The sequence below is a fragment of the Suncus etruscus genome, chromosome 20 (assembly GCF_024139225.1).
Source record: "Suncus etruscus isolate mSunEtr1 chromosome 20, mSunEtr1.pri.cur, whole genome shotgun sequence".
NCBI lineage: Eukaryota > Metazoa > Chordata > Mammalia > Eulipotyphla > Soricidae > Suncus > Suncus etruscus.
In genome coordinates, this window is record NC_064867.1 from 22,391,569 (window position 1) to 22,414,059 (window position 22,491).

At 37.0% G+C, this 22,491-nt stretch overlaps 1 protein-coding gene and 1 non-coding gene across 3 annotated transcripts in view; both read left to right on the top strand.

Annotated features, from left to right (window-relative positions):
• The window catches only part of SATB1 (SATB homeobox 1), a 1,007,816-nt gene extending 999,512 nt beyond the window's left edge, over nucleotides 1–8,304 (top strand). For both annotated transcript variants that reach the window (XM_049766136.1, XM_049766137.1), the window contains exons 11-12: nucleotides 2,707–2,910; nucleotides 6,161–8,304. In XM_049766136.1, coding sequence (XP_049622093.1) covers nucleotides 2,707–2,910; nucleotides 6,161–6,661 — 705 coding nt within the window. In that variant the 3' untranslated portion in view covers nucleotides 6,662–8,304. The remainder of the gene's footprint in view (nucleotides 1–2,706; nucleotides 2,911–6,160) is intronic.
• A 3,525-nt stretch (nucleotides 8,305–11,829) lies between these two features.
• LOC125998424 (small nucleolar RNA SNORA70) lies at nucleotides 11,830–11,967 on the top strand. Its single transcript, XR_007491994.1, has one exon. It is a non-coding gene; the product is annotated as a small nucleolar RNA SNORA70 (small nucleolar RNA).
• The last annotated feature ends 10,524 nt before the right edge of the window (nucleotides 11,968–22,491 follow it).

The following is a 22,491-nucleotide window of genomic DNA, read 5'->3' on the forward strand; positions in this document are numbered from 1 at the left end:
AATATTTGTTCAACCAGCATGAATATGATTGTTTAGGAATTAGCTATCATTATTAACCATTTTAAAAGAACTAATGATTTTCTTTTCCAAAGAACATCTGTGATCCACATGTGTGTGTTTTTTTTCACATATATCCAAGAGCTAACTGATCGCTAAATTACTTTAAAAAGTTTTTAAAGGATTTGAAAAATTACTGGAGTTTTTCTGCTCTTGAGGAAGCTTTGCTTACAATGAATCATCCTTAATTAAACTCTTAGTAATTTTTAATTACAAGCACTTATTTCTAAAAAAATGTCATAGATCAATGTTTATCACCAATTGATAGTGATTCACTGATATTATAGCACTAGTTAGGTTAAAAAATACTAAGTTTGGGGACCAGGAAGATGATTAGCATTTATGTTTTGCATATAGAAGCTATGGGTTGGATCTCAATCATCACTGGGAGTTGACCTTGGACATGACTGGATGGGGCTCAGAAATAGGCCCAAAATTCTTTTATACTTTCTATTACATTTTTTTTGGTGAACCTTGAAAGGCAAGTAAGATCATATTGATTTGCTGTGTTCAGATATTGGGGGACTATCAGTTACCACAGCTGAAGATGTGGGCATTAGGCAAGAGAGAAAAATGTTCTTAATCATAGCTAATATTCAACCCTATGAAAGATAGATATCTAACCTGCTCAGCATCAAAATGCATGATTAAGTATATAGAAGTAGTTTTCATGTGAGAAAATAACTTTTTTATAACAATCAAGATAGCAAATATTTATCAGTAGGAACTATACTTCTTCAGGGTACCAGGTGTAAGTAGGTCTCACATCTTTCTTAATACTCAAATATACTTAATACTCAAATATAACTTCTGGTTACTATTACAAGTTACAAAATATAGAGCTAAAATGTGAAAGTTACAATATTATTCTAGAATCAGGGTAAAATGATGAACGTTTTTCTTTTTAAATGAATGGTTTATTAATCACAATTAGTTTTTTTTATATAAACTTAGCTAATATTCTTTTAGGTGACTCTTCAGTCTGGTGCTTGTTCTTTTAGTCATGAATTATGCACTCTGTGGCAGTGAATGTGAGTGCTTGACTGTCCCTAAGTACATATTTGTGTAATTAAAAAGCCTGTTGAATAGAAAAATCAAAGCTCTCTCAGAAAAATTAGTAGATCTCATAAGGTTTAGGCGCAGTAATCGTTGACTGTTTGGCAGGTGGGCCTTGGGAAGTAAATGTATTGGTTCTCCATCTTTCCTTTTAAATTTTCTCAAATAGGTAATTTTGGACCTTTGTTACTCAGTAATGTATATTGTAGTTGGAAAGATAATTTTCTTTGCAATGGTTTAGTTTCTCAGAAGAAGGAACATCATACCACTTTGTTTTCACTCCAAAGGTAATATTTGAAAAACAAATCAAAACACTGACTTTGGCTAGTACTAAATTTGGGTGAAAGAAACAGTGTCGTTTCTCATTCAACTAATTTATCTGAAATTCTCAAGGAATCCCTTTTGCTAAGCTTTGCTTTAAGGAACTCAGCCTAAGATAGTGAATGATTTGGTGGTAGGGGCCTGAAAGGAGTGAAGAGGATAGAAAAGAGGAAGAACTAAGTAAGAATGCAGTATACAGTAAAGTACTAGTGGAGGGAAGAAACCAAGAAAGATATGAAGGCTGACCTTAGTGAATTAAAAGTACAGTAAGTTATCCTTTTGGAATAAAGGACAGATGTTTTATTGCATTGAGTCAACTTATCCCTGGTCAACCCAGGGCAGCAAATAAGTGAAGAATAATGTAGGAGATGTCTTGGCATCTCCAGGTGAGATAACTCCTAGACATTTTTCCAAAGAAAAATCTGACTAGGAGCTGTTGGTGGAAAGCACAGTAGTTGGTTATTGTCTTGGCTGGTGGAGGTCTGGATGGGACATCTTTCCCTTCTGTCTCTACCTCATCACAGTGATTTTTATCATGGCAGCCAGGGCAAAGGTATTAGGTGTTTGGAACATTCGAGCCAGTGTACTCTACCGGAGCATTCAGTTCTTAACAGATAATCTGAGGGTCACAGACTGCACCTTACCTGGCATCAAAATGGTTCAAGATTTAACAGTCCATGGTTATTTTTACTCTTCTAGTACATTCTTGCTGACAAATCATAGTAGTATATTACAAGAGGGTGACAATGTATACTGTACGGTCTAATCATCAGTAGACAGTGTTCTTTTTTTTTTTTTTTTTTACAGAATTACATACACCTTTTCTGTTTTTCATATATATAATCTCACATATAAATATTTCCTCATTTCCTTTATAAATAGGGAATCCTTTAGGAAAAAAAATTTTAACTATAATTTTCTATAGAAGTCTCAGATTGCAGTTCATCATACAAGCATGCTGGGCCTAGAGTAGAAGCAAAATTGACTTTGTTAATTCTACTATTGTTCATACTGCAAAGTCCATGGTAAATGGAGTCTGAAAAATAAGAGCCCATCTTTAAAACACTAATCTGGGTATTTATTAGAAATATAACATCTTCTTCCAAAGCCACAGACAGCTACTCTCTCAAAAGGTTTAAAGACTCTTTAAGCAGATAGAAGTATTTGAGATTATAAACAAAAGTTAACTTTACAGGCTCTTTCCTTTTGAGGTGTTGTGATCAGCACTTCATAGACCTGAACTGACAGACCTATTATGCCCCTGTCTTGAAGGGATGGTTGTGTGAGCTGCTACGCTGGAAAGAAGATCCTTCACCAGAAAATAGAACCCTGTGGGAGAACCTCTCCATGATCCGAAGGTTCCTTAGTCTTCCACAACCAGAACGTGATGCCATTTATGAGCAAGAGAGCAATGCAGTGCATCACCATGGCGACAGGCCGCCCCACATCATCCATGTTCCAGCAGATCCGATTCAGGTTCGTTTACCTTGGCCAATTCAATATAGCACCGAGTAAATAAAGCTTTAAACTTAGCAAGGAAATTAGTGTTTCTCCTCTTCCAGCCAGTCTAAACATAGGCTTTTTAGCAAGAGATAACAATACATTGCCATTTTGCTCAGGGGAATAAAGGGAAAATTAACACACTTTCCCCAAAAGTGTATTGCTTCCTTTCCTCTTTTCATCCCCCCCTTCTCCGCCCCCCCAGACTGGCAGGAACCCCTTTTCACACTTCTTGTTTGGCAAGTTGTTGTTAGAATTAGGTTTTTTAGTACGTGAGAATTTGAGGGTATTTTTTTGTTTGTTTTGTTTTTAATCAGAATTTTTACAACACCTATTAAAAAAAATACAGAATACCAGTATTGCCCCTGAGGAACAGTATTACTGCTTCTTTGTTGAAGAAGTTTGTAGAATCACAGTTTTATACTTTGGATTCTGTCCAAAATGAAGAGGAGAGGGAGATCTAATGGAATCTCAGTCTGACTTCTCAGCCCCTGTGCAGCTGTCTTCCCCACACCCTCCTAGAGAACAGATGAAGAGAGAGTGGTATCTGTCTTTCCTTTAGTGCCCCTTTCCCACCACCCATGGGGAAAGAGTCTCCCAGCATTTTCTTTTTTGATTTTGGAGGTTTTATTGATTTGTTTTTGTTTGGGGGCCACATTCAGCAATGCTCGGGCATTACTCCTGGCTCTGCACTCAGGAATTACTCCTGGTAGTGCTCAGGAGACTAGTTGGGGAGCTGGAGTTGAACCCAGGTCACCACATGCAATGAATGCAAGTGCTCTACCCACTTAACTCTCTCTAGACCCACTAGGTGTTTCCTTTCCAGCCCTTTCTTGGTGTTGCTCTGTTGAATTAAATATTAAATATAAAGGTCTTGGTGGTGGTGGATGATGGTGAGATGGATGGAGGTTGAGGCCTTTTTCTGGTGGCCTGGGCCACATGCCTGCAACCCCTTCCTTCCAGTCGGCGGGTCTCAGGGTTCAGGGTAGCTGAGAGGAAATGATCCACAGGCAGTCGGGTTTCAGGAGACATCAGCTTTTTTGAGGCCCTAGACACTACGTGTGGTTCCTAAGCTTTAAAACCTTTTAAGCTCTCATCAGTTGCCCTGATGTCTCCGTTTCTGCCAGCCACCTCTCAAGCTGAATTCTCTCTCAATCCTCCTCCAGAATCTCTCCCAATCTATCCTCCCCCTGTGCCTGTGGCAACCCCTTCCTTAGCAATCACAGACCCCTCCCAGATGTAGGCAGGTCTGCTGCTCAAAGTGAGCACAACAGGAAGTTTGGGGAAGGGAGTAACATCACTCCTTAGATGAATGGCCAAGTCTGCTCCAGCAAGAGAGGGAACCAGATAGGGGGTGCTGAAAGAGATGTTCTCTTAGGATTTTGAGTTTATAGAGGACATAATAACCATATTGGGGGCCCAAGACCAGTGAACCAATATAGGGTGCTTAGTTTGTCTTTTTTTTATTTTATATTTTTTTTGATCTACCCTCTGGGTTAACTCTCCTGTGAATTTAGACAGGAACATTCTGGCTCTGGAATCAGGTGGTTTATTTAGGGTCTCAGTCGCTTGGGGATTGTGCTGTAATTGAACTCAAGCTGCGTAACTTATTTCTGTTAAATTCATGGAATGCTTTTGCTTTTACCTTTAAGGGATATGCCATTCATTGTCTTCCAGACAACTGAAACAGTCTCTGTTGAATCACCTGCATTATTTCTTGGTACTACTGTAGGGAAAAAAAATCATCCATATAAATATAGCTAAAAACAATAATAGGGTTATCCATCCACTAGGAAAAAAAAATCTTGAGTATGTATTAAAGAGAAAACAAATTGAAAACCAGAGTCCCTTAGGATATCAAGCACTAAAATAATTGTGAAGCCTGAAAAACTTACTGTTTAGCAAAAACAAAAAAAGAGAAAGATATATGTTAATAATAAAAATAGTACTTGTTTGAAAATGTAAATTGTTTTTAATAAAATTGCTTCTTAGGGGGATAAAAGAAAAAGCTCAGACACAGTATAAACGATCTAATATTTTGCTGCATACTCAGGTTGATTTGTTCCGTGGATAAGAATTATGGATATAGTAGGTACTGTGTGCATGTGTCATACATTTGTTATGTGTAATTGTGTATGGAAATTATAGTACATATACAGATACTAATTATGAAAAAGTGTCTGTATACACTGAATTTAAATCCTAATCACATAGGAGTTCATTATAGACAAAACAATTCACTAGCCGGTGTGCTGTGGATTGAACCTCTTTTTTTCGGTAAGAAAAAAACCTCCAGTGTCAGTCTAGTGCAATTTGGTAAGAAATTATGTGTCTTGTAGGAATTCTCAAACGTGAAGCTCTTAGAAATTCTCTGGTCTCCTAAGGGGTAATACTGAAGAAGAGCTCTTGGAGCCCTTTCAAATATTTAGAACTTAAATAAGACTTCATTATTCTTGCTCCTCCATGTTTTGGCCATCCCATGGAACCAGGCAAAAGAAAAACCACATTTCTTTCTCTAGGGCTCTGCAGCTCACTTCTCTAAAATTAGCCTTTGAAATCTTGACTTCCGCAGTCTTCATTTAAAATCTTTGTGAATTATTTACATCATAATTTGTTCTGTGGTCTTCTTTACCTTGAATGCTTATCCTTCTGGTGAAGTTTAAGGCTTTCAGAGTGTTTGCACTTCCTTGAGCCCCAATGAAAATTGAGGTAGGGGTCTTAGGGAAAGCTGTGGGGCCCTTGATGAGCAAATCTGCACGGCCTCTTCTTGCTCCAAAGGCCCTTTGAGTCCCTCCCAGCTTGCTGCTCTCTTTTTCCTTGAGAATTTTCCCTGAGTACCCTAGATACCTGTTTTAAAATCACCCCCACTAGCTATATCTCCAACTCCAGGTGAATAAGTCTGACTCACGGTCACACTAGAAATAATCCAAACCAGGCTGAGAGTGAAACACGTGTAGTCTGGAAGTCTTCTACCTAGTATGGAGGGTCCCCATTGCCTGCCAGAACTGCCATTTTTATTGAGTACAGGTATCACCCCCTGGATGGGGCCGTAAACCCACCAGATTTACAAGTAAGATAATCTATATTTTTTGGTAAATCCAAGTGGTAAACAAACATACATACCTGCCACCACGACCAACACCACCACCATCCCCGTCCCCAGGGTGGGTTCTCTAAACACACACCTCTCAGGTCTCTTAACTGTCCTCTTGTTCTTTCCCTGCAGCAGCCCCCACCACAGCCACAGCCACAGCCAGTGCCACCACCCCCTCAGCCGCAGGCACAGCAGCCAACAGTGCCCCGACTGCCCCCCAGGCAGCCCACCGTGGCCTCCCCTGCAGAGGCAGAGGAGGAGAACCGGCAGAAGACTAGGCCACGCACCAAGATCTCCGTGGAAGCCCTAGGAATCCTACAGAGCTTCATCCAAGACGTAGGCCTGTACCCCGACGAAGAGGCCATCCAGACTCTGTCCGCCCAACTGGACCTCCCCAAATACACCATTATCAAGTTCTTCCAGAACCAGCGGTATTATCTCAAGCACCATGGCAAACTGAAGGACAACTCAGGCTTGGAGGTGGACGTGGCAGAGTACAAGGAGGAAGAGCTGCTGAAGGATTTGGAAGAGAGTGTCCAGGAGAAGAGTGTGAACACCCTTTTCTCTGTCAAACTGGAGGAAGAGCTTGCTGTGGAAGGAAACACAGACATTACCGCAGACTTGAAAGACTAAGATGAAAGTATTCTTTACATTCAACAGTGCCACTGGTATTTACGAGAAAGGTCCACCTTGTATTCCACTCAGAAAACCTTGGTGGTTCATTGTTTGGCCAATGAATCTTCAGAACCTTGCACAAACAGGAGAAGTTGGGAAAGGATGGTCTAGACTGCACTAAAGGTTTTCCTCTTTTACAAACTGCTTGGCAGCCCCAGGTGAAGCATCAAGGATTGTTTGGTATTCAAAATTTAAATTTGTGTTCACGGGACATTCAAAAGGTGTGTAGCCCGGAAGCATGATACCAGTGATTTTTATTATTATTATTATTAATATTATTATTATCATGGAGCCTCAAACAAGCATTATAACTTCTGTGATTATTAATTCCTTTCTTTTAATGATTTCTGTAACACTCCACACTGATCTTTGGAAACTCGCCCCTTATTTTAAAAAGAAAAAAATAGAGTTTGCTACTCTATTGTATGTTACAGAAGAACTGTAGACTGTGGAATGCAGTTTAAAGATGACATATGCCAACAAATGCCTTGTATTATATGGCACTGCCGTAATTCAAATTTCTTTTTATTTTGGAAATAAAAATTCACTTGTAATTGTTTTTTTTCATTCTCATTGTAATATGATTTTTTTAATGAAAAGAAAATGTGAAACACAATGTAGTCTTCATTATTTATTTGTAGATCTTGCAGTTTCATGTTGTAATTAATTTTTTGGAAATTTCCGTTAAGTGTAATATTGCTTCTCTTGTTACCATACTGATTCTTTTCTATTTATAAATGTATTTTGATGGGCAGTAAAACAAAGTGTCTTAAAAGTTTTAAATAGAGAAAATGTGCTTTACACAGTTGCCTATAAGAAGTGCTCTGTTATCCAAGCAATTCATACTATAAGCTTCACTCTTATTGTTGTATGCAATTTTTACTATCATGCAAATAAGCTTAGGTAAATAAAAACTAATAGATCACCTTAGAAAATTATGCAATTAATGTGAAAATAATTGATGTTTGCAATGTGTCTTCCTTCGGTTTACAATCAATTTTAAAGCTACATCTGTATAAAATTTCTGTATAAAGGTGTATTTTTTTTTATGAGTTCATGGCTATGAAAACACCAGCCATTTTGTTACAGCTGGCTGTTTTTATAAGTGTATCACAATTTTCTTTATGCAGAAATGTTCTGATTAGGAGTGGTTATTGACTGTAACTACACAATTAAAATTGTTTGTATGGTATGACATGGTAGGGTTTGTCTGCTTATGTGAAGTATCCATAAAGAAGATTCAAAGTATGGCCCTCAGGTACATGCTCATTCGTGCTTTCTTGACAGTTTGCTGGTTTTCAAAGAACAATTGAAAAAAATCACTTGAAACCTATATATTTGAATCATGGACACATGCTTATTTTTTAAGTTTAATAGTGAAAATGACAAGCTGTTTTCAGTTAATAATTTTGCTGATAGCCTCAAAAAACTTGTCAATGAATATGTAAGCCCAATCTTTAGCAGTTATGTGATGAGGCTGGCATCATCTGTGTTAATCTCACAATATCTTTGATAAAGGCCACGCCTTTCTTTAAGCCAATGTATAGTTTTAATGATCGTTAATAATACAAACCAGGGGAATTGAACCCTCTGTATAAATACTTCTTAAGCAGTGTATTTTTTTAAGTTTTGAATGGAGCAGAAGTTGGTATTTCTGAGCTCATTTGGTTGTATATGTCATAACTTAGGAACTGCATGAAAGGAAATAAGACTAAATCCTGGAATTCAAACACAATTTTCAAAATTCGTGCAACGTAAAATGCAATAAACTTCGACATACAAAAAGTGGTGTGCTCCCTGGTCATAGAAAGGCTTGAAGGCAATGTTGGAGTCTTTGGAGATTTTATATGTATATTTTTTCTTTTGCTTCTTTTAAGATGCTTAAAACAACTAGGATGCTTCTTTATTGAAATTTTCCTTAAGAAACTGGGTTGAAATCCAGTTAGACTGAGTATTTTTAAAAGCACCACTGAAGGCAGCTGGTTTGCTACATACTTAAAACTGCATTGAAACTTGCGGGGTAGGAAGACAAAACAAGGTGCTCAGGGCTGACTCCTAGCTCTGTGCTCAGGGTTTACTCTTTGACTGGGCTCAGGGGACCACGTAGGGTGTCAGGGATCAAACCCCAGTTGTCCACACGCAAAGCAAGTGCTCCAGCCTCAGTATTGAATGTTTTTCTGTAATTATTTAAGAAAACTAAGCTTATTAAAATTCAGATAATTATTTGAGCAAAGGGAATTTAATAATAGAAACTAGATTCCATGTATTAAAAATAAGTAAAAGCTTGTATGTCATGAAATTAAAAAAAAAAACACTCTTCCTTTTTTGTTTTCTCTGACTTTGGGGATAAAGGCTAGAATAGAGAGCAAAAGCCTTTTTTAACCAGTAAAACACTTAACATACAACGTCAGGTATGAAATTTAATAATTCTTTAGAAGAAAAAATTGGGGTTGCAGGTTTATTTTCCCATTCCCAATAGCCTTGTAATTTTCTTCAAAGTAACATTCTTAGGGTGTAAGAAATTAACATAAGAAAAAAATTTCATTTATATATTTTAAAACAAAACCTCTGGTCAGTGGACAGTGATGGCCATAATAGAGCAAAGAAAATTGTTTTGGGGGAAGATAGCATATTTTGGAAAGGATTTCTCCAGGCAATTCACCATTCAAGCCATCGTCTTCTCCATCTTCTTTATTACTCAGACTTCCATCTTGTTGTCATTGATTGGTAAAATTCCTTGAAGAAGCTTCATTGTGTCCCAAGTATTTCAGAGACTTAAAAGCTAGGCATGACATAGCACTTAGAGCTGTTAAGACCTTAGCAGAGTCAGGTAGCTTACAGGCAATATTCAATCGTGTGCATCTGAATCTGTCATAGGTTTCTTCCCTCAGCACTTTGGCACTAATTTGTAATACACTCTGTGGCCATATAATACTTGCACATTTTGCAAAAAACAATGTTGATAGTATCTCCTTGGCACATAATATGCAGAGTTGACACAACCTTTGAAGTCCAAGGTAACTAGTTTATGTGCCCTAGTTGTATGGCACTTGGTTACAAACTGTACATAATATGTATAAAAGGTTAATCAACATTTATTCTAAGGAATTCGGAGATGAGAAGTGTTTTTTCCCAAGTAGTAATAGTTAATTGTGCTTATCTGAAGCATAGCTTGCCTAGAAAATACTTTCAGTTAGTTCAAGTTTGAGTAAAAATGGCAATCCCCTACATTCCATTATTCAGTTCTGCCCTATTCCCCATTATTGGTGTGATTGCCATAATAGTATCAATAAATGAGGTATTCTGACTTGCCTGATGATATTTTCAGAAAGAGCAATTAAATTGTATATACTCTGTTAGGCACCTAATGGAACTAATATTTGTATTTTAAAGCAAATCAGAAATGTGCATGATAGTGTGGAAACTAACAGATCCAAAATACTAATCAAACATTGGGAGATACCAATACTAGAGTCTACCTTAAAAAATAATATTTTTACTTTTTAAGGGGGCATAGATGCAGTGTTCCAAAACAATCCTTTTAATGTAAATAAACAGTAAATATTTGCATGTATGGCAAAGGATACACCTTACTCTATTAAACTGCACAGTTTTGATAAAATATAAAGAACGCTTATTGAAGAAATGTGAAAGGTGTATGTCCAGTATTTTATACCTGTTTAACAGTACCAAATGTTTGAAATAAAAATAGTTTGGAATTAATATTTAGAACATGAGCAAAATTTTTAAGCCTTTCTTGCAATACTCTATGTGCATTATATGCATTTCTAAAATTAATTTTATTAAAATGATCCCACAAGAATTCCATCTTGGCTCCTTGCCCTACACCAAGGTTGTGCTTTAAGTCACTTTCTGGCAACTGTGTCTCAACTGCTAATAATGTGATTAAAAGCCTTGAGTAGATCACTTCACCATGAAAGTGGTTAATAGGAAACAGCAGTAGACAGTGTTTTACTTGCATTAAAAAAAAACAATAAAACACAACAAATACAGCATTTTAATAAGTTAATGTTGAACATTATTCCTTTACTGCTAGTATTAATTGAATATTTTCTTTTTGTGGTATTCAAATTGATTTTCTCTAAGTTCTAAAGAATATCCTCTAAAGAGTAGCCTTTACTTTTCTTTCTCCTCCCACCCAAAATTCCCTCCAATTGCTGCTCTGATTTTTCCAACCAAAGGGCCAAGAGTGCCTGCTAGATGAGAAGGGTGAGATAGGTCAAACATTGAGACAGGAGCATTGATTCGATAGTCTGTGGTAATATGGTGTAAAATGAGAATTTGAGCACATACCTATCTGACAGTATCTCAATGTAAGGACAAATTTCACTATCCCACTTGTTTCCCATTTTAATATGCAAATATATGCTTGTCCAAGCTCAGTCATACCAAGATATCAACAACATTCATGGAATGCTTCCATTCTTAAGACACTGCCATGCACCTCTCTGCTTGAACTTTTTTATTCTATGGAAAATTAGGACAAATCCTGAAGTTCCCACTTCAAAGAGAAGTGAGAGAAAACTCTGATGAAGTGACTGGTTTATTCAGCTGTTTTGTTGCCCTCTTGCTCTCAATCCCAAGTTGTCTACAAGTTTCTTTCTTTGTGTTACACTTTAGGATTTCCATTGAAAACCTTTTTCAGTGACCAGGGTGTATATGTGATTCAGTCACAACATTCTACCTTCAAGTATGAATCTGCATTTGGTTCCCAACACCATACAGCAATAGCAACAACCAATACCAACAGCACATGAAACTTTTAAATGTGGAAAATATTTAAACTTTTAAGAAATATAGTGTAACATGTTCTTGTTAATATAAAAAATAATCCATCACTGGATGAAATGTGTCATTATGGAATAATTACCCCCCAAAAGTCTGCTATCTTTGGATGATATCCGTATAACACAAGTATTTGTCTTTAAAATAGAAACGGCATACTGATAGGGCATTTGCCTTTTACGTGGCCAACCCAGGTTCCATGTCCAGCCTCCCATATGATCCTCCTAGCCCGCCAGGAGGGATTCCTCAACACAGAGCCAAGGGTAATTCCTGAGCTCTACCAAGTGTGGCACAAAATCAAAATCAAAGGCATACTGTAAGTACAGACTATTAAGATAACCATGATCTCCCCATGGTGGAGCCTAGTGTGCAATGGATGCGAACAATAGGTAGCCTTCTTGGTAGTATCCCCAGGCTATGGCTTCTATAGGTTGTTGTAAGGGACCGTGGAGACCAGCTCGATGCAATGGACAATGAGGTCTGCTCTCATAGTGTTCTCAATCTCAGGCTCCACATGGCTATTTGTAAGCCTTTGGAAAGTCACAGGGCACAGTGACCATCATTCACACTGGCCAAGTCATTGTGTCTCTTTGTACCAAAATACAGAACAAGGATGATGTGATTGAAACTGCATAGAGCCAAGTTCAAGTTTCCTGGACACTAAAAGAGTCACATCTCCAAGAAGTACAGTTTTACCTTTTTTTTTTTTTTTGGTTTTTGGGTCACACCCGGCAGTGCTCAGGGCTCTATGCTCAGAAATAGCCCCTGGAAGGCACAGGGGACCATATGGGATGTCAGGATTCGAACCATGAATTGCATGAAAGGCAAACTCCTTACCTCCATGTTATCTCTCTGGCCCCAAGGATTTACCAAATTTAATGTGGATGGATTTGAAGTCATAATGACTGAAAAGCAGCTCATCCCAGATGGCTAGAAGTCAAATGATGTATTCCTTCTAATCATGGGCTTCTGGACAAATGGTGGACACTGAGAGCCTAGGAGCTGATCCCTAACCTTCAAATTCCTGCTTATCATTCCAGTACTCACCACCCCATCTCAACCCATCCAATAAATTCTGCTTCTTAACTAATAATAGTTTAGTTGCATGTTAGGACTGTGGAGATGGCATAGAGGTCTGGAGCCCTTGATCTGTATGCTGAAGCCTTGGGCTCTATTCCCTATACTTCAAGGTCTCTAGAGTACCGCTTAGGGCACACACACACACACACACACACACACACACACACACACACACACACACACACACCAAACACAGACCCAAGAATTTCTCCTAAGCAATGTTTAGTTATATGACTCCATCAAAAGGCCATTTTGATATATGGTTTTATTTTATGGAATGGGGCACACCCAGCAATGCTCAGGGATTGCTCCTGGTTCTGTGCTCAGGGCTCATTCCTAGAAATGCTCAGATGACTATATTTGGTGCTAATAATTGAACCAGGGTCAGTTGATGCAAGGCTAGTAGTGCCTTAGTCCCTATACTACTATATACTACATATATAGAGTATATATACTATATTATACTATACTATACTCCTTATACTATAGCTCTTCAGACCCTAGTAGAGGAAATTTCTAACAAATGGAAAGTAAAAAATAGATAATGAGCCAACAAGAATGTAGACTTTGGTTCAACAAAGTAATATTTTCTGGGTGATACATTGTGAAGCTCATTAAAATTTAAATAAAGTTTCCTAAAAATATCCCTGAGGCTGAGAAACACCACAGAGGGTAGGGTGCTTGCCTTAAAGGAAATGGACTAGGGTTCAATTCCTAGCATGGTCCCCCATGCCATGTCAGGACAAATGTGATCCCTTAATGCAGAGTCCTGAGCACCTCCAGGTGTACTATCTCCCAAATCCAAAATGTTTGATTTTTTTTATCATAGGATATCAGTACATCATCTTGCTTTTTGCAAAGTAATGAATTCCCTGAGTTCTATCAAAATATTCAAAATTTAAATTTTCTGAACTCTCCGAATTAAAAATCTGATTTTAGAAGAAGAGCTGGTGGGAATTCTACAAATATTTGTAACAAAAAAAATAGAAGCCAGCCTCTCTTTATTTATAAACAATACGTGCTTTCATATCATTGTTGAAACTAAAGTACATAATTTTCAGTTATGCATAATAAAATATGTAATTAAGCAACATTCCATGGTGGATTAAAGAATTAAAAGCTTCAGGTGCAGAAAAGAATTTGTTGGCATTTTATTTTTCAAGGTGGTATTTTGAGGTGTTACTTTTCATTTTCCTTTGACATCTTATACACAAATAAATAGACAGAAACAGGTGAGAATCAGAGAAACTAAGAGTTGGCTCTACTACAATAGGTCTGATAAACATGGCTAGGTAGAGTATTTTAAGGCTACCCACGAAGGTTAGATTAGAAAGAACAGAAATCTTAGGTTGAAATACTGGAGAAGAAAAAATAAAGTTCTCCAAGCCAGGGCACTTGCTGCAAGAAGTCGAAATTACATAATATTTATTGCATTCAGTAATTTCTATGTTTCAAACTATACTCTCTTAATTCATAGAGCAATTAGTACTGTCCAGTGAGCTTATTTTTTAATTAAGGCTAGAATTAATTATTCTGTGTAATAAACACTAAAGCTCATGGAAGGATGTGAAATTTATCCTTTAAAATGCCTTTCATCAAATCAAATCAAATAATTTAAGCGTAAATGTGTCAGAATGATTTTAAAAATAGGTAACGAAGCAGCTAAGAAAAATGCACTGGGAATGAAATTCCGTATCAAGCACCAATAGAATTTTCTACCCAATAATTTAACATCAGTTGAATTTTCTATCAAACATATCCTGCATTTCATTTAATGTTTAAACTACAGTAATAATCAATCCTATAAAATCACTTAAACTCAACATTTATATTGATACAGTTCAAATATTGTTGTGTAAATATTTGAAAATAATTTTAAATAAATGATTCCCTTTCTTCCCATTATTGTTGTTGTAAGACCAAGGGGTTGGTCACACACCTGTCTATGTATACTTACGCATTTAGTTGTGGCATTCACACACATTGCAGTTGTTGTGCTCTCCCCAGAGTCATGGTTGTGTTCCCACCTGTACTTGTCAATTGTCCCACTTCCTGGCTGGATGGATTTGGTAATTTAGGTGCTTGTGAGGGGTTACAACCTTTATTATGGTAATCATACATACACACCTAGTTACCAGAAATTACATGTGGTATCATAAATTAATGCAGTCCAAAACTATGGCATTAGTGAGTCACAGAAAACAGTTATAAGTCTCAAACAGGATTAAATTCAGTACACCCAATAGCATCCAATTGAACACACAGATGTTTACTGGCAGTGGAAGTACTCTAAGCAACTGAGCTCTTCGATGGGTCCTGAATGTATTATCTTGAACAAACTGAATTATTTCAATCACTTGTTAAGTGAATAAATAAGTTCAGACAATTTAGAGAAAATGTTGTGCACATAATGTTCCATATACTAAGGGCAATTTTTAAAAGTGGTCCATTTTAGTTTGGGGGGCACAACTGGTGGTGCTCAGGGTTCACTCCTGGCTCTGCACTCAGGCATCACTCCTGGGTGTGTTCGGATGACCATGTGGGGGTGACAGGAACTGAAGGGATTAGGTTCGCTCAAAGCAAACACCTTACCCAGTTGTACTAACACTGAGATCCTACTGGTGCATTTTGAATTGATATATATATATATATATATATATATATATATATATATATATATATATAGCAAGACTATCAACATTAATGGACTTTATGTATTTTATATTCCATATTATTACAAACTGAATTTGTTAATATTTTCATGACAAGGATAGACTGATAGTATAAAGGTTATGGCCTTGCCAGAGTTTGATCCTGATTCAAACCTCAGCATTGTATATGGTTTCCAAAGCACCACTGGGAATGATACCCAAGCACAGAGGCAAGAGGAAGCCCTGAGCATTGCCTTGTATGGCCTGATAACAAACACAGTAATTTCATTATGTACTATAGTAATGTAGGATAAATAAATAAATAAATGGCAAAGTTAATACAAAATTTGAATGAATATTACACAAAATAATAGGCATATGTGGAACACTGAAACACAAGGTCACCAGATCCAACGTATTATATTACTGTGACATAGAAAAATTGTGAACAACTTTATTGACATATAATAATAATCAGCGCATATTTAAAGTATACCATTTGATAAGTTTTGATAACAATACATTTGTACATATGTGTGTATACAGTCATACACACCTCTACCTGGGAGCATAGTAAACACTATTGTCCTACCAGTAGATCCCTTAGTTCCTTTTGAAATAATTCTTCCCTCCCAGCCTTCACACCCTCATCGATAACTGTCCCCAAGAACAAATTAGTTTGCAAATACCTAGAGTTGTATATAAATAAAATAATTTAGGAAATACTCACTTTTTTTGTTTCCTTCTCTGGCCATAATTATTTTATGAATTCATCTATGTTCATTCTATTTATTATTGGGAAATATTACCTTTTTTTTGGAAATAGTGCAACTTGTTTTTTCATGAATTCATGGATTTTTTTTTTAGTTGGGGGCTGTAAAAATAAATATGAGCATTTGTGTGCATGTTTTTGAATGGAGGATTCTTTCGTTTTTTTTTTTCTAGAATAAGTTCCTAAGAGTAGTATAATTCCTAATATTATAGATCGGTTTAACTTTTTAAGAAACTGACAAACTGTTCTCGAAAGTGATTGTACTGTTTTCCTTCCCTATTAACACTGTATGAGACTTCCATTGCTTTGCATCCTTGCCAACATTTGACAAGGTCAATTCTTTTAATTTTAGACATTCAAATGAGCAGTGATGTCATGAGTCTATTTTGCTTTTCTGTTCTGAATTGCATTTTCCTTACCCAATATCTTTTCATAGTTTTTTTTTTTCCTGGTGTGTTTTATACATTTTCTTTTGTAAAGTAATTTTATTCCATTTGGGGGTGTTGTATTGTTTGTTTGTTTGGGGATACACCCTGTGGTATTCATGCCTGCCAGGTTCAGGGGACATTGAGTGCTGCCAGGGATTGAACCCATGTTGGCTGTATGCAAAGCAAATGCCCACCTGTTGAGCTATTGCTCTAGCTCCTATTTAAAAATAATTGAGTCTTTTTGTTATTATTAAAATACTTATTTAGATATGTGATATACATATATAAGTCCATGACTTGTTTCTTCATTCACTATCAGTGAAGTCTGAATCTTTTGAACAACAGAAAGAAATTCTTGGTTTGGGTCCAATTTGACAATTGTTTTTCTTTTAAAGGTCTTGCCTTCAGTATGTATTTATTATATATGTCTAACTCAAGGCCATAGAAATATTCTTTTATCTTTTCTGATAGAAGTTTTGTACTTATAGAATTTGTATTTAAATCCATGATTCATTTGGTATTAAGTTTGTACATGATTCAAGTATCAAGTAAAGTTGAAATTTATTTTTTCCTTTTTTATTTGTGGGGGAGAATATATTTTCAGTCATTTTGTACAATTTATATAGAGACTTTTTCTCTTCTAAATTGCCTTTTTATTTGATTTGTCAAAAGTCATTTGACCTTGGGGCAGGAGCAAATAATACAGTGGGTGAGATGTTTGTTTTGCATCATATACGAAAAAGAAGAAAACCATGAGCATAGCTAGGTGTGGTTCTCAAACAAAACAAAACAAATTAGTTAACCTTACATGTATGTTGCTTCTGAACTTTCTCTTTTGTTTTGATTCTCTTTATCAACTTTTTTCCCTGAATATCCACTGCTTAGATTATAATAGCTTTATAATTAATCTTAAAGGCATGCAATCAAAACTTTTGAACTTTATTCTTTTTCAAAGTTGTTTTGGTGACTTTGGGACTTTTTATTTCTCTATGAATTTTAGACTCAGATTATTAGTTTTTATAAAAAAAGAAATACACTAATTTTGATGGAAATTCCTTAACATTTATACACTATTTGAGAAAGAGGTGGAATATTAATAATGTCAAGTTTTTGAATGCATAAACACATAAATATCTACATTTATTTAAATCTCTTTCTCTCAACCATATTCTTAACTTTTCTATGCTTAGTTTTAATACCTGTAGATATCAGATTTATCTATTAACAACTGAAGAATATAATTCTGTCTAGATTAGACCTAATAGTTGTATGTGTTATTTGTAAATTGATTCATATTTTGATTCCATTGTATACAACATTTAAAAAATTATTTCCAGATGCTGGAGCAATAGCACAGCGAGTAGGGCATTTACCTTCTACACAGCCAACCTGAATACAATGCCTAGTATCCCATATGGTCCCCTGAGCACCTTAAGAATGACTCCTTCTTGCAGAGCCAGGAGTAATCCCTAAGGTGTGGGGATTTGTAACTGTGGCCTCCAAAGAACAAAACAAAATTTATTATTTCCAGTTGTTCCTATATATAGAAAACACAAGTAGTTTTCTTTTTGTTTTGGGGTCATACCCAGCATTGCTTTCATCTTACTCCTAGTTCTGGTCTCACAGATCAATTTTTACTTTTGTTTTTTTTTTTTGGGGGGGTCACACCCAGCTGTTTTCAGGGCTTATTCCTGATTATGACTTCAGGGATCACTCATGGTGAGGCTTGGGGAACACATGGGATGCCAAAGATTGAACTCAGATCGGCCATGTGCAACACAAGAGTCCTACCCATTCTACTATCTCTTTGATCCCTCAGGGATCAGTTTGGGCAGTGTTTGAGAACTATATGGAGTTCTGGGGATTGAACTCGGGTAGGCCACATACAAGGCAAATGCTCTACCCACCAAATGCTCTACCATGCTATCTCTCCCAGGGGTCCTCAAACTTTTTAAACAGGGGTCAGTTCACTGTCCCTCAGACCATTGGAGGATCCGACTATAGTGAAAACAAAACTTATGAATGAATTATTATGCACACTGCATATATCTTATTTTGCAATGAAGAAACAAAACAGATACAAATACAATATGTGGCCTGTGGGCCATAGTTTGAGGACCACTGCTAGTCCTAACACAGTTAAATTTGTGTGTGTTGATCTTTTATATTGCAACCTTGCTTAAATTTAATAGTCTAGTAGCTTTTGCATAAATGCCATCAGATTTTCTACATAGACAGTAGAAATCATATCTCTGTCCTCTGCCATCTACACATAGTTTCATTTAGTATTTCCAATCTAAATGCCTTCTCTCAGTTTATTTGCTAGAATGTCCAGTACAGAGTCGAATAGTAATAATGAGGGCAGAAACCTTTTCATTAGTTCTTATAATAGTACTATTCTGACTCTATATTATGTAAATTCACATATAAGGTCAATACTTTAGTTTGGTGGTATTATTGCTTATTAAAATGAAACATAGAAGTTCTATATCTCACCCCAGTGGATATATTTTAAAAATACATTTTAGTTCTTCAAATGTAATTATAATTTTTTGCCGTGGCACTGATTGTTTTATCTGTATTAGTCACAGTGTCATACTTCTAACACTCAACTATTAATATCATAAGTATGGGGGTCTTATATCAATAATTTTCAACAAAGTCACACCAAAATAACTTTAGGCAACCTGGTTATGTTTCCAAGATACATTACAAAATCCTATTTTACCAAAATTATGTGAGAAATGTGAAGAGGTGTAGAATAAAGAGAGTGCAATCAATAAGGGAAGAAGAAAAGAGCTAGGAGCAAGAAAGAGCAACATAGAAATAGATGGGTGGAGAAATGCAGAAGGAAGTTGATTTTTCTTGGTAAGTGAAATTATTAAAGTTGAAGCACACCTTTAAGATATATCCTTATTATGAGCCAAAAAAAATCTGGGAATGACATGGCAAACTGACCCCTATTATAAATCTAAAAACACTACTTCTTTTGTTCTCGATTTTTTCAATTCTCCTAATTACTTCATTGGCCTACCAAAAGATAACAAGACCAGAGATCTTGCACCCTGTTGCTCATTAGTAACTATTCTATAAATTTAGAAAATTATTGACTAGAAACTTCACCCCTTCTTGATAAACTCAAGAAGTGTTAATATTCTTGGCAAAATTGTTTTCGCACTAATTGCTGTATCCATCTGCTCTGTGAGATTGATTAGACTGTGAGAGCATTTGCTCTCTCCAGCAATCAATGCTTCCTGGCCCAGCAGAAAGCTAACTCTCTGTTATTTCCATCTTGAGAAGGACATGCCACTGACAACTGTAAACTTCTCCTTTGAGAGTTGAGATTAAATTGGCACTTGACTTGGTGGTCCTTTGGGAAATGATTCAGCCTAAAGAGGGTTCTATTGACTAAGACCACAGAATTAAAATGATTTTTTCCCAGAGAACTACTCTTTTTAAAAAGCCTAGTTCTGTCAAATCAAGGGATGGATGTCATGGCTTGGAAAACCCAGAAGGAGCCAAGGACCTGCCTTCAACTCTCTTGAGTTTTGGGCTCATGATACTTGCAAAGACTAAGGAATGCTCACATGAATTTAGTGGGAAGCAGGTGCAAAGTTAAATTTTGCCTGGATTAGCTCCAATATAATTAATTAATTACTGAAAAATATACTTATCGGAACAGCCTCTAGGTTAAAAACAGGGAAAACCATAAGAAAGAAAAAACATAACAATAAACATTTATCCAAAATATCACAACAGGGCCAAAGGGATAGCACAGTGGTAGGGCATTTGCCTTGCATGTAGCTGAACCAGGACTGAAAGTGGTTCGAATCTCGGCATTCTATATGGAGCGATTTCTGAACACATAGCTAGGAGTATCCCCTGAACATCACCAGGTGTGGCCCAGAAAACAACAACAACAACAAAATCAAAACAAGGCTCTGTTAACTTAATAAAATTGTATTCTTTCATTTCTATAGGCCAGGCATTAAAATCAGCAATGTCAGAAAAAGTAAATTAAAGTAAGTGTTCCTACATAATTGTCTCTTTATATAGTTAGGAATAGGTCAATTTCTACTAGATAAGAATGTGCTAAAAAAATTTAAAGCATTTCAGCTTTAAAAAAAGTTTAAAATAGGGCCCGGAGAGATAGTACAGCGGCGTTTGCCTTGCAAGCAGCCGATCCAGGACCAAAGGTGGTTGGTTCGAATCCCGGTGTCCCATATGGTCCCCCGTGCCTGCCAGGAGCTATTTCTGAGCAGACAGCCAGGAGTAACCCCTGAGCACCGCCGGGTGTGACCCCCCCGCCCCCCCCCCCCCAAAAAAAAAAACCAAAAAAAAGTTTAAAATAGAAACTACGCCTGCCCAATGGGGCCTGACTGTGAAAAATTGTGAGTGCTGCCTGTGTGTGTCTGTCTACTGTCCTGTCCCGTGAACCTTTTGTGAGTGGGCCAAAAAGAGGCTCCAGAAAACTCGCTCTCCCAGAGGCCCATTCTGAAGCGGAACGCCAAGGAACTGCTCCATAACGTGAAAACCGGCTATAAGCAGTACTTTGCAGAAGCCAGGTTCCCTGTCAGGCTGGGAAAATCTATGAAACTACGCCTGCCCAGTGGGGCCTGACTGAAAAATTGTGAGTGCTGCATGTGTGTGTCTGTCTACTGTCCTGTCGCGTGAACCTCTTGGGAGTGGGCCAAAAAGAGGCTCCAGAAGAGCACTTTGCTTCACTTCGATACGCGGCCGTGCACTCTTTCTAAGGAAAGAACACCATCTCAACAAGAAGAAAAAAATCACACTAAGAGCTGTGCTGGATCACTGAAGCCCAGCATTTCTCTCCGGACTGTCTTCTCTGCAGTGTGCTCGGGCCTAAGATTTGATCCTGTGTAAGGCTTCCTCCGAGGAGGACTCTCCTCCCATGGAGGCAAGTTGACCCATCTAGAAAGGGCAGAGCCAGAGGAGTGTAGCTGCCTATATCATTTAGCCACCACAACACGTAGAAAAGCCCACAATACAAGTGTGACATTGGGGAAACAATGCAGGCCAGGATCAGACATAGAGAATGAAGATGACAATTCTGATGACCAGATAATGACCAACCAACTAATCAACCTCTCAGATAAGGACATTAGACAAGCAATATGGAAGATGGTCAAAGAACTCAAAGAAATCATGGATCGAGTTGAACAAAACACTAATAAGACCCAAGAAAATATGAAGACAGAAATCACAAAACTCCAAACTGAAATAACATGTCAACTAACAGGCCTGAAAAACTCAGTAAACGAAGTGAATGCCAAAATGGATAAGCTCTGGGACAGGGTATCAGAATCTGAGAATAGAATAGAAGATGAGATAAATAACAATTCCATACAGTGGGAGAGATTGGGAAAAAAAACTTAAAGCAAAAGAAAGGACAGTGTAAAAATTAGTCAAAGAATGGGAACAGATGAAAATAGAAGTCTATGATAAGCTCAACAGAAACAACTTAAAAATCATTGGAGTCCCAGAGACCCAGGAAGAAAATTTCCAGAAAGAATCAATGGTCAAGAACATCATTAAAGAGAAACTTCCAGAGCTAAAGAATATATGTGATCAAATCCTGCATGCTCGAAGAGTACCAACCAAAAGAGACCCCAGAAAAACCACCCCAAGACACATCCTAGTCACAATGATGAATCACACAGATAGAGACAGAATTCTGAAAACAGCAAGATCAAAAAGGAAAACTACATTCAAGGGAGCATCCTTGAGATTTACAGCAGACCTGTCACCAGAAACACTCAAGGCCAGAAAGCAGTGGTGGGATATTGTGACAAGACTGAATGAAATGAATGTTTCACCTAGAATACTGTACCCAGCAAAACTCACTTTCCGGTTTGATAGAAGAATACATGGTTTCACAGACAAAAAACAGCTCAGAAACTTTACAGACTCATAACCAGTCTTAAGAGAAAAACTGAAAGACTAATTTAAGAAAAGACTAACCAAAAGACACACCAAATTTCGATATAAAAATGGCATTAAATCCCAGGACAATTCTTTCTCTCAATGTCA